The sequence below is a fragment of the Hevea brasiliensis genome, chromosome 3 (assembly GCF_030052815.1).
Source record: "Hevea brasiliensis isolate MT/VB/25A 57/8 chromosome 3, ASM3005281v1, whole genome shotgun sequence".
NCBI classification, from domain to species: Eukaryota; Viridiplantae; Streptophyta; class Magnoliopsida; order Malpighiales; family Euphorbiaceae; genus Hevea; species Hevea brasiliensis.
The window spans coordinates 1,262,345-1,276,053 of record NC_079495.1 but is presented as its reverse complement, the minus strand read 5'-3'; the positions used below and the strand labels follow the sequence as shown (position 1 = coordinate 1,276,053).

Sequence of the window (13,709 nt, the reverse complement as noted above, 5' to 3'; positions counted from 1 at the left end):
ATTAATTTAATTTTAATCTTTTAAATATAATTAACTCTAATTAAAATTTAAACACTAAACCAAAGCTCGTTAATTCTAATTTTATCTTCTTAGTTTAATTTATTAATAATTAGTAAGTATAAATTTTTCATACGGCTCAATTATAACCACTGTATTCAAAATATAATAAGATAAAATATTTACTTTTAAAGTATTTTAGTCATTTTAAAATTAATTAACGAAAAATTAACAAAAAAAATTTAGATAGAAGGACTTACATATTGAATTAATAAACATCATAACTTATAATTTTTTTTAATAGATACCATTGGACATAATTTTCAGCAAAGGTGATTTAAGTTTTTATATAAACCGCTATCTTGTTCTTTCCTTGCTAGTTCTCTGGTTTTGATAAATCTTTTTGCCTTTAAAAAAAAAATTATTATAGGTTATGTAGATACTTTTTGCAAAGTCATACTCCACTTGCTTTAGGTTTATAGAGATAATTCCACAATATTGTACATTACATAATATTTATACAATTAAATAATTTAGATGTTAAAAAGATAATTCTTGTTAAAATAAATGTAATTTTGCTTGGTCCAATAGTTGAAAATATATTATTTACGTAACAGATTCAATTAATTCAAATCCTCACTCCCTCAATCCCCATATTAATTTTTTTTTTAAAAAATAAGTGATTATTAAATAACAATTGGGTTCTTGTTAAAAAAAACATTTTTTATTAAGAAATCCGTAGTTTGGGCTTAATCTAAAATGGATCATACTCATATAGAGATGGGGGTATTTTAGTCTACATTAGGGTTGTACATGGACCATACATTGTAGATTTTGATGAGGTTAATGAAGCATATAGACCTTTTGATCATTTAGACCTAGAGCTCTCGAAGTGATTGTTCCACAACCAAAATTGCATGTCCTACCATCTTGCTCCATATCTCATTCGCAAAAACAGGAGTAATATGTGATGAAGAATGAAAATTTTGTTTCTTACACATTCATGAGGAGAACATTTACTTATTTCATTGCATTTCAAGCATGAATTCCTCATATTTATTCCTTGCATTGATTTACTCTTCCTTGCATTGGTTTACTCTTCTCTCAAATATTTGAAAAAAAAATGGAATCTGTTGAAGTAATGTTATCTGTCACAAGGACTAAAGATAAACTAACAATCGACTTTTTTATGCCATCGAGTGCAACTATTCTTCATGTGAAAGAAAAGATTGAAAAAATTCTCAAATACAAAGTTGAATCGCAAGCTCTCTTTTGTAATGGTAAAACTTTAGAAGATGATCATTCTCTTGAATTCTATAAATTTGGAAATTTTGCGAGGCTTGACCTTGATGAGCTTCCCCCACAAAAAAAATTCTGTATTTTGGTGAAGTCTCCTAATAAGGAAACTCTTATGAAGGTAAAAGCAACAACTACTGTGTCATATTTGAAGGACAAAATTGAGAAAAAATGGGGTGTTTATAAGGATCGCTTGATTCTAGCACACAATCATGAAGCAATGGATAATAATCTTCCTCTCTCTCGCTATAATGTTCATACACACCCAGTGATTGAAGTTGTGATTCAAGATGAACCACGTTAATCACAAATATTAGTTAATTAAGTTGATCAATATTAGTATGAGTAATGTAACCTTAATTAAATAAATTTACTAGGACAAAATAAATGCTAGATGCTACTCTTTTTATCTTATATGTAATAGGTAGGAGATATATGCATGATTAGGAGTATTATTGAAATGAATATATTAAAATATCTAATTTATAAATTATAGCAAATTGCTTTTTCTTTTTAATTTTCATCTTATGAATTACTTTTTAATAATTTTTTATAATATTTTCATAAAACCCACTATTTTACATATATATATATATATATATATATATATATATATATATATATATATATATATATATATATATATATATATAAAACATCACTGTGGTTTTCATGGAAAAAAACCCATTGTTCCCATCGAAGTTTTTAAGTTTCGCTTCAAATATAAAGAACAATGTACCTTGACACAATGTATGACAATAAAAATAACAAATGGTAATTTATTTAGAGTCATATAACACCTTTTTTTCTCTCTCTCTCTCTCTCTCTCTCTCTCTCTCTCTCTCTCTATATATATATATATATATATATATATATATATATATAAAGGAAAAAAAGAAAAGAAAAGGTTATTTTGTTTTATTAACATCTTATATTATAAAAATAAACACTCAATTAATAATTAATTAATTATTAGCTCAATAAGTTGATAATACTTATATTTATTCACTTATCTTTCACTAGTCTTTTTATATGCAATGACCATTAAATGTGAAATATGAATACCATGAAAAATATAAGTTAATTTTATATTTTTCACTTTTAATAATTTGCCTAAATATTCAATGAAAATTATAAGAAGCTAATAATAATAATAATAATGATAATAATAATAATAATCTTGTTTATTAGTAGCCAAATTGAAATATTCCGTAGTAAAACTATTTTAGCTCTTAGATTATATATTTTTGATAAAATTTAAATTACATGTAATATCCTATGAATATTATGAAAAATAAAAATTATTTTCAAAATAATTAACGTTTTTGTAACACTCTCACATTAGACAGTTTCATACACTCTACTGTTTCGGTGACTAGTGTCTGTCTGGACGGTCAGGATGTCTAGAACTATATCTGTATTATTTAGAAAAGCCATAAATAAAAATTAATAGAAATTATATGAAGGTGAAATGGAAATAAGAAAAACAAAGCATAATCAGTTAAATGAGCCGAGGTTCCGACGATGGGTGACCGAAACGGGAAGTAACTGCGAGCTCAGTTGCTACCCTAATTTCGTGCGGGACCCTGTGACACCTTAAGCCTAAGGATAATTGCGAAGCTAATAGTATTGTGAAAATCATAGAAAAGAAAAGAAAACAAGTTCAAATAATTGAATCAGCATTCAAAGAGTTACTAAACACTATTGAAAAAATGGATCGAACTGGCGAGGGACATTTTAGTCAATTCACCCTAGATGTGATTTTTGACCTACATGTCCATTAAAATGTAGGAAATAAAAATCATAAAAAAATAGATTAAAAATAGAGAGGTATATGGAAGAAAGGGAAAAGGGAAAAGAAAATTCAAAATTAAAGCGAAATTATGACATCATTATGACTTATATATGACGCAATTAAAATTTTAATTGTGATTTAATTAATCTAGGAGATAAATATGTGTTAAAAGAGACAAAATTAGTGAAAAATAAAACAAAAATATCACCATCTTCTTCAATAACCAACCGGCCCCATCTCACCTTTCTCTCCATTTTATTTTTCCTCCATTAACACTCATTTTCAAGCTTAAAAACCATGATTTCTCTCCCTAAACCCCATAGATATTAAAATAAAAACTTGGTTTTTGGGCCTTGAAAAGAAGATTAGGGGCAAGAAGAGTAGAAGATATTGAAGGAAAGGAAAGGAAAGATTGAAAAAGTGCCAAGTGAGGAAAGTTCTTTTAAGCATGATTAATTATATATTATTTGAGTTTGAGTGAAATTGAGTAGAGATAACATGAAAAATTAAGAAAATTATGTAAGAAATCAAAGGTAGAATTTTTGGCCAGCCATAGGAGAAATGGAGTTTGATGTGTTTTGATTAATTAGAGCATGAATTCTAGCTTATAAGATGTAGCATACATGATTTGGGGTGTTGAATCTATATGGATTGCATGAATTGAGAAGTTAAGCAATAAGGGTTTATGGAAAATTAGAGTTTTTGTGATAGGTTGTTTAATTGATGTTTATAATGGTAAATTATAGTCATTTGAAGTGTATTGAGTGTAACTTGGTGTTGGTTGATAGAAAGAGATTGATGGATTAGGAGTAGATCATGGTGCTAAATTCTGGACCCTTGAGTCCAGTAGCTTTGATTGAGTATAAATTGAGCTACATAGCTCCAATTGGTGTGAGGTCAATTGAAGATGAAACTAGGGTCATAATGCTACAATTTTGATGAAGGAACCTTGCCCAAAAAGTGACCACAAGTTGGTCAAAAATTTGGTTGAATTTGGAATTAGTATCCTGATTCTAGGCAGAATTGACCGAATAAACAGTACATATTCAAATGGTCATAATTTTGTGTAGAGAGGTCCAAATGACCTGATTTTTAAACCATTGGAAAGTTTAGATATAGTAAAACAACTTTCATAAAGAAATTCTGATCATAACCTATTCAAATTACTAACCAAATTTAGCTAATTCAATCTGCCAGAATCACATTTTGCCCAGAAAATCTGGAAATAACCAATCTGGCCTGTTATGGTAAAAATGTCATAACTTGAGTTACAAAACTTCAAATGGAGTGATTCAAGAAAGGAATTAAGATAGACACATTAAGGAACAACTTTAATGAAGAAAGTTTAGCTAAATTTCTACTGTAGATTGGTTCACTAGAACAGTAAACATTGGTGACTAAATTTAAAATTTTGGGATTAATTCTAATAGGCCTTGAAATTCAATTGGCAACCAATACCAACAAAATTATGACCAAAAATGTGGTATGACCATGTATTTAGAAATGGCATACCAATTAATTACAAAAAAGTCAACATTTTGCATGAATAGTAAAGTGAATAGTAACCACAAATGCACCAAATGCAAAGAACTCAAATCTTATAAGTCTTTATGAGTAAATTAAGTATGCAAAAAATTTAATTGTTGGAACTAATTAGTAGAAATGATTTGGATAGATATTGAAACACTTTAATTATGTGTTTCAGTTTGATGCATGCATTTTATATCATCATTTAGGTATAATTTTTGCACATAATTTACCCTTATTCATAGCTATTATTTTAGATATTAGTATATATTTAGTCAATTTTACAATTTTCACATTTCTTAGTTTAATTTTTGGAATTTATTTGTTTTGTAGGTTAAATCTGGAGAAATTTGATGTATTTTGATCAGAGTAGCCATTTGGAGGAGATTAAAATCGAATTGCAAAAATTTTGAAGTTGAAAAAAAAAAAAAAAAAAAAAAAATTGGCCGAGAGCGACACAACCTGCAGCACAACCGAATTAGCTCATGTCGCAGGTTGTGTCGATCGTCAGATATTCACGCCGAGAGCGACACAACTGACTCGGCTTATGTCGTTTTTACTGGAAAATTTTTGACGTGGCATTTCCGTTACTCCAGCCTTTTTACCTCACTTTCTCTGGATCCTTCCCCCTTTTACCCATTCTAGAACAGTCCCCTTGCCTATATAAAGTGCCCTTTATCACTTTCTTTTAATAGAGAGCAAGGGAGGCATTTTTAGAAAGATAGAAAGAGGGAAAGGGAGGAGCATCTTCTGCATCTTCTTCCAGCAGCAGCAAGGATCACGTTTCTGCACTTTTCTGCAGAGATCCTTCTGCAATTTGCTGGGTTTTTCTACCCCTTTTAGCTTACATTTCCATTATTTATTCATTTCTTCATTTGGGTTTGTCTTTAAACAATGATTTGTGAGTAGTTGATTGAGATTCTAGAGATGGGTTTGTAAATATTGATTTGTTTTGTGGTTTTGAACTGATTTAGCCATTTAAATGAAGATTGTTATATTTTGATTTATTGCTTGTGTGCTTATTTCCTTGCTTGATGAATGGGCCCTCATTAAGTTAAGTTTTAATCCTTAATAGATGGACTGAAAAGTGAATATTGGGGATGGATAATCTTGCAATAAACTTTATTTTCTTGGTGTTAGAAATAAGCTAAGAAGATTAAGGGGAACTTTCCAAAAATCAATTAGAGCATTAATTGGGTTTTTGCTAGATTTGAAATACCGTGAAAACAGGGTTTGATTTAATGAAAACCAATTTTGAGATGCTTGAAAAAGGTTTCAAAAATTTAAGAATTGATTTCCCTCAAAATTGCAATTCTCATGTGTTTGGCTAAATTAATGATAAACCACATGCAAACAATATTGAAAATCCAATCTCTAGAATCAATTTAATTTTCATTGAATTTAGATTTAAATCCTCCAAATCTCATAAATAGCAATTTCAATTTAAATCCAATATCTAGAATTACTTTATTTTTTTAGATTTAATTCTTCTTAATTTCATAAATAGAAATTTCAAATTAATTTTTGGTAATCTAGTCTAATTAATTTTAGTTAATTGTTTGATTTAGCATTAATTCCTTAAATACCAATTTTAATTCCAAATTTCATTTTACATCTTTAATTTTTGTCTTAATTTTAATTTTTAGATTTTATTTTTAATATCTTTTAATTTTTGTCATTCTAATTAGCTTATACTTTTATTTCCAATTTAAGCACAATTCCCTGTGGGATCGATATCATTTTTAAAACTATACTACTGTGACCCGTGCACTTGCGGACACACCGTATCAAGTTTTTGGCGCCGTTGCCGGGGAATTGTTTGTTTTTAAGTTGGATTTTAATTGTTTTAAGCTAATTAGAATTTTTATTTTCTTTTATTTTCACTACTGTTCCTTGTGTTTTTCAGGTACTTTTCTTGTTTATGAGACGATCGAAAAGCACAAGTGACACCGAATTGTTGTTCAATCCTGAAATTGAAAAATTCTGTCGAGCCAACAAAAAGGAATACAAAAGAAGAAAAGAAGCAGAAAAAGAAGAACAACAAATATTTGAGCAAGAGGAGACAATAGAAAATATGGAGAATCAAAATAGAGCTATTGGTGGAGATAATGGAGGAAACGAGCAAAACGGGCAAAATGCTGTGGTTAATCAAAATGATCCTCAAAGAAGATCCATGTTAGATTATGCTTTTCCTAGATGTACTGATGTGAGAGATAACAGACCTATTATTGGAGCTAATCAATTTGAATTAAAAACTGGTCTCATTCAAATGGTTCAGAATTCACAATTTGGAGGTAGCCCACTTGAAAATCCTCATTCTCATTTGAATAAATTTTTGATGATATGTGGTATACAAAGACAACCTGGAGTTTCTGATGAAGTTATTCGGCTCACCTTATTTCCATTCTCTCTTCGGGATTCAGCATTGAAGTGGTATGACTCACTTCCACAAGCTATTATAGCTACTTGGGAGCAGCTATCTCAAGCTTTTCTATCTCAATTTTTCCCACCTGGGAAAACTACTCATTTGAGGAATTTGATGGTAGCTTTTAAACCAAGGGATGATGAAACTTTGTATGAATCTTGGATGAGATTTAAGGAGCTTGAAAGGCAATGTCCTCATCATGAAATACCCAAATGGATGATTGTTCAGAATTTCTACACCAGAGTTACTCCAGCCATAAGAAACACAATTGATTCACAAGCAGGAGGAGATTTCATGAGAATGACAAGTGAAGAATGCTATGATCTATTAGAGAAGATTGCTCATAATACCCATTTATGGGGAAATCCTAGAGCACTTGAGCCAAAAAAGTCGATCTATGAACTAGACTCAGTTAGCTACATGAATGCAAGATTTGACCAGTTAACTCAGCTTCTTAGTGATTTTTGCACAAAGGCAACAACCTCAACTCCTACAACTATGCAACAAGTTGCCTTCACAGATGGAACTCAAAGTTGTGGAGTTAATTACTCTTCTTATGGTGATGATTATTTGCAAGAACAAGCTGCTTATGCAGGAGGTTATCAACAGAAACCTATGGGAAATTCTTACTCTAATGTGAACAACTCAACATGGAGACCACAAGCAACTTTTGCTCAACAAGGCCAAAGCTCAAATTATGCTCATAACCAGCAGTTTATGCAGCAGAACAAGCCTCAATTTCAGCCTCAATTTCAGCCCACAAGGCAGCCACCACCTGGATATCAAGCAAGAGCACAACAATCCCTTCCATCCCATGAACCGAAGCCATCTTTGGAGAACATGATGGAGAAATTTTTTGCTGAACAAAGCAAGATGAATAGCAAATTGGAGGAAGAAATGCAACACATGAGACAAACCATGGATCAATTACAAGTCCACAACCACATGTTGGAGACTCAATTGGCGCAACAAGCAAGCTCATCAGGAAGCAATTCCTATGGGAAACTACCTAGCCAACCACAAAACCCTCATGAACAATGTAAGGTTGTAACCTTGAGAAGTGGTAAAAAAAGTTGGTCAAGAGAGTGAAAATAAGAGAGAAGAAAAAGAGAGCACAAAAGAAGAAAATTCAGTTGAGAGTAAGAAAAATGAAAAGGGAGAAGAAAGCAAAAGTGAGCAAGATGAGGGAGAAAAACCATATATCCCACCTGAACCTTACAAGCCCACCCTTCCCTACCCTCAAAGATTCATCAAGCATAAACTAGACAAACAATTTGGCAAATTCCTTGAAGTGCTAAAGAAGTTGTATATCAATGTGCCATTCACTGAGGCACTATCCCAAATGCCAAGTTATGCCAAATTTTTGAAGGAGATTCTTTCCAACAAGAGAAGGCTAGAAGATTATGACACCATCAACTTGGGAGAGCAATGCAGTGCTATAATCCAGAAGAAGTTACCTCCCAAACTCAAAGATCCGGGTGTGTTTTCCATTCCTTGTCATATTGGTGATAATTGTGTGGCAAATGCTTTATGTGACCTTGGAGCTAGCGTCAGCCTAATGCCTCTTTCAATATATGAGAAGTTGAATATGGGAGAGTTGAAGCCCACAAACATGTATCTTTCATTGGCTGACCGTTCAATTAAGTATCCGGAAGGCATTCTTGAAAATGTGCCTATCAAGGTTGGGAAATTCTACATTCCGGTAGACTTTGTCATTTTGGATATGGAAGAAGACACAAAAGTTTCTATCTTATTGGGAAGACCCTTCTTGGCAACAGCTGGTGCATTAATTGATGTGAAGGGTGAGCAATTGACACTTAGAGTGGGAGATGATCAAATGATATTCAACATCAATCCAGCCATGAAAAGGAAACATGAAAAAGTTGAGTCTTGTTTGCGGGTAGACATTATTGATGAGATTGTTCAAGAGCATTTCAGACAAAGCTATCCAGAAGACCCAATTGAAAATTTCTTAGTCCATTGTGGGAGCATTGATGATGATAATCACAACATAGCCGCTTTTGCACAACACTTGGAGAGTTCTCCACCACATCCTCAAGCCACAATTTTTCAACTTGAAGGAGTGCAAAATTTGGAGATCAAACCACCATCATTAAAGGTAGAGGATGCCCCAAAGGTAGATCTTAAACCTCTTCCTTCCAACCTCGGTATGCTTTTCTTGGACCAAATGAAACATATCTGTTATAATTAATGCATGTTTGACTGATATTGAGAAAGAAAAATTGTTGAGAGTTTTGAGAGAATATAGAAGAGTTTTGGGTTATGCAATTGATGATATAAAGGGAATTAGTCCAACAGTTTGTATGCATAGGATTTTCCTTGAGCCAAATAGTAAACCTTCCATTGAACACCAAAGAAGATTGAATCCTACAATGAAGGATGTTGTGAAAAGGAAATCCTAAAATTACTAGTCTTTGGAATTATTTACCCTATTTACGATGAGTGGGTTAGTCCTGTGCATGTTGTACCAAAGAAAGGTGGGGTGTGATTGTTAAAAATGAGAATAATGAATTGATACCCACTAGAACTGTTACAGGTTGGAGAATGTGCATAGACTATAGGAAGTTGAACAATGCCACAAGAAAAGACCATTTTCCCCTTCCTTTTATGGATCAAATGTTAGAGAGATTAGCCAAGCATTCATTCTTTTGTTACTTAGATGGATATTCTGGTTTCTTTCAAATTCCAATACATCCTGATGACCAAGAGAAAACTACCTTTACCTGTCCCTATGGCACCTTTGCCTATCAAAGGATGCCATTCGGATTGTGTAATGCGCCTGGCACATTTCAAAGGTGCATGATGGCCATTTTTTCTGATTTTATTGAAGAAATTATGGAGGTCTTCATGGATGACTTTTCAGTATATGGCACTAATTTTGATTCATGCTTGACTAATTTGTCTAAAATTTTGCAGAGGTGTGCTGATAATGATTTGGTGTTGAATTGGGAGAAATGCCACTTTATGGTCTAAGAGGGAATCGTTTTAGGGCATTTAATCTCAAATAGGGGAATTGAAGTGGATAGAGCTAAAATAGAAATTATTGAAAAAATGCCCCCTCCAACCACTGTCAAAGGAGTGCGGAGTTTCCTTGGACATGCCGGGTTTTACCGGCGATTTATTCAGGATTTTTCTAAACTTGCTAAACCCTTAACAAATCTTTTGAATCATGATGTTAAATTTGATTTTAATCAAGATTGTATGGTTTCTTTTTGCAGGTTAAAGACGGCCTTAACAACAGCTCCTATCATGCAACCCCCAGATTGGACTTTGCCATTTGAAATCATGTGTGATGCAAGTGAGTTTGCTGTTGGAGCTGTCCTTGGCCAGCGAAAAGATAGAAAACCTTATGCCATTTACTATGCAAGCCGAACCCTTGATGAAGCTCAAGTTAATTATGCCACAACTGAAAAGGAGTTCCTTGCGGTAGTATTTGCACTTAATAAATTCCGTTCTTATTTGGTCAACTCAAAGGTAATTGTTTTCACTGATCATGCAGCAATAAAGTATTTAATGAGCAAGAAAGAAGCTAAATCTAGGTTGATTAGATGGATTTTATTACTTCAAGAATTTGATTTGGAAATAAGAGATAAAAAGGGTGTTGAAAATGTGGTGGCTGATCACCTTTCTAGGATAAAAACTGAAAATAAAGATGATGAAATTGTGCCAATTGATGAATTTTTCATGAATGAGCAGTTGTATGTGTTGAATTCTGCACTTCCATGGTTTGCTGATATTGTGAATTTCTTATCTTGTGGTGTCTTGCCACCTGATTTATCTTGGCAGCAAAAGAAAAGATTCTTGCACGATGTTAAATTTTATTCTTGGGAAGAACCTCTTTTATTTAGAAGATGTAATGATGGAATAATTAGGAGATGTATACCAGAGGAAGAAATACATGATGTTATTTACCATTGTCATTCCTCTGAATATGGTGGTCATTTTAGTGTCTCAAAAACTGTTGAAAAAGTCTTGACATCAGGTTTCTATTGGCCTAATATGTTTAAACATATGAGAGACTTTGTAAGCAAGTGTGATAGGTGCCAAAGGGTAGGCAACATTTCCAAAAGAGATGAGATGCCCCAACAGTCCATATTAGAAGTTGAATTGTTTGATGTATGGGGAATTGATTTCATGGGGCCATTTCCATCTTCTTATGGGAATAAATATATCTTGGTAGGGGTGGACTATGTATCTAAATGGGTAGAAGCTATTGCTACACCTACCAATGATGCAAAAGTTGTGGTGAAATTTCTGAAAAAATTTGTTTTGACCAGGTTTGGTGCCCCACGTGCCATAATCAGTGATGGTGGTAGCCATTTTTGCAACCACCAATTTGAAAAATTGATGAGAAAATATGGGGTAAAGCATAGGATTGCCACACCATATCACCCTCAAACAAATGGCCAAGTAGAAATCACAAATAGAGAAATCAAGCAAATCTTGGAGAAAATCAATAAGTCCGAAAAGATTGGTCCCTTAAATTAGATGACACTCTTTGGGCATATAGAACAGCATTTAAAACCCCCATAGGAACTACACCTTATAGGTTAGTTTTTGGGAAATCATGTCATTTGCCCGTAGAATTAGAACACAAAGCTTATTGGGCCATAAGAGCAATCAATTTTGATTTACAAGTCTTTGGACACGTAAGACTTTTGCAACTTGATGAATTAGAAGAATTGAGACTTGATGCTTATGAAAATGCTAGGATCTATAAAGAAAGAACTAAAAAATGGCATGATAAGCATATCAAGAAAAAGGACTTTAAAGAAGGAGATTTGGTTCTCTTATTCAATTCAAGGTTAAAATTTTTTCCAGGAAAATTAAAATCAAGGTGGTCAGGTCCATTCAAAATTGTGAAAGTTTTACCTCATGGTGCTGTGGAAATTTTTGGTGAAAAATCTGGTAATTTCAAGGTAAATGGACAAAGGTTGAGGCATTATTTAGCTGGTGAGCCAATTGAGAAGATAGCAACTTGCTATCTTTCTCATTCTCCATAACATTTTGAGTGAGTATGGTCAAGCTAAAGACCTAAACTTAGCATTTTTGGGCATAACTCATAATTTTTCATTGATTCTTTATTTCTTTCATATATATATTTGTTTTAAGTTTTTCTATACTCCTTATTCAGAGTTTAACATTGTTCTAATTTCCTTGTGCAGATGGGATGCAATGCATTGCAAGCAAATGAGCATAAAAAAAAAAAAAAAAAAAAAAAAAAAAAAAATTTCATGTCTTTAATTTCGTTGCTTAATTAATTAGTATTTTGAACTTATTTAGTTAATATTTTGTTTGTGTTGTTTTTCTTGAACTGTTTACTTATTCAGTTTTTTTTTTTTAGTTCCTCATAACGTACATTTTTCTTTTATATCTTTAGTACAATTGCTCACTTGCTTTGATTTGCTATTTCGGATTTACACTTGATGGTTACATTTTTTAGCTTAACTTCCTATTTCAACTTTTTGAGTTTAATTGATTTAATGGATTCCATTGCACTGTTTCTTTTGCAATGAGTGCAAGAATGTCCAAATTTTACCTAATTAAATTGGCTGCACTTCAATGAGGTAACACTTCTTATCTCAGCTTGTGTCACTTTCAACACAAGTTGTGCTATCGCTTATGCAACAGGGTAATAATTTCTCTATGCACATATAGCCAAATTATCCCATTCCTTGCACATTTTTAACATTGAGGACAATGTTCATTCTGAGTATGGGGGAGAGGGTAAATTTTTTGCAAAAATTATTTTTCCTTGCAAAAATTATTTTTCTTTTTCATTTGCATATAGCGACACACTCATTACTTCATACTTGTACATATTCACATACATACACTGCATATAGCTTCATATACTTAGTTATGCATACTTAGTTGCATATAGGTTGACTATACATTTATACTCATGCATTTCATTTAAAATTTTTGGATTTTTAAACCAGTCTTTGAACTCCATAAGCCACTTATTCAAGCAATCCAACTTGCCTTTAGATGGTTAGTGGAATGAAAGTTCCAGCTGGGTACAAAGTCTTAAGCATTATTCTTTCTCTTACTTAATAGCTGAAAATTAATACATTCATCTAGGTATGCAGATTATGATTAGTTATTTTGAGTTTTGAGTGTCTGGATAAGCCTTTAAGGAAGAAAATGGTCCTTGTCGTCTCACCATTCCTAGAACAAGCATCTTAGATCTTTCAAAGCGAAATTTTTAACTTGCATTTGATAAGAATATGATTTAGGCATTTCTTCATATATTAAACCTCACATTTAGCCTTAACCTACCTTAATTTCATTTTAACCCTTGCAAACCCCCTTGAACCTTAAATCCCTAATTTCTTTGGAACCCAAATCATTTACCTAGCCATTAAACCTAAACACTACCACCTATTATGAGAATAATATTTTAGCAATTAAGTGCATAAAAAAAAAAAAAAAAAACTTGGAGGATTGAAACATCTTGAAAAGTGCTAGAGTAATTGTGAAAAGTTGATAAAAAAAATAAATAAATAAATAGTCACAAAAATATCCCAAAGGTAATTTTGGGTGTGACGTGAAATAGGGACACATACAAAATAAAAAAATATATATTATAAAAGTAGTCCCTTTATTGTGTTAGCACTTAAGATTCATTGTGAATTTCTTTCCTCT

At 32.1% G+C, this 13,709-nt stretch overlaps 1 protein-coding gene and 1 non-coding gene across 2 annotated transcripts; one reads left to right on the top strand and one right to left on the bottom strand.

Annotated features, from left to right (window-relative positions):
* The first annotated feature begins 1,120 nt into the window (after window positions 1-1,120).
* On the top strand, window positions 1,121-1,597 carry LOC110646628 (polyubiquitin-like). The gene has a single exon (XM_021800127.2). The coding sequence runs from the start codon at window positions 1,121-1,123 to the stop codon at window positions 1,595-1,597; it is 477 nt and encodes a 158-aa protein (XP_021655819.1).
* A 5,542-nt stretch (window positions 1,598-7,139) lies between these two features.
* Window positions 7,140-7,246, bottom strand: LOC131178889 (small nucleolar RNA R71). The gene has a single exon (XR_009147897.1). It is a non-coding gene; the product is annotated as a small nucleolar RNA R71 (small nucleolar RNA).
* Window positions 7,247-13,709: the final 6,463 nt, after the last annotated feature.

Excerpts from the sequence above, each read along its gene's own strand:
- LOC110646628 (XM_021800127.2), top strand. The coding sequence starts at position 1,121 with ATGGAATCTGTTGAAGTAATGTTATCTGTCACAAGGACTAAAGATAAA.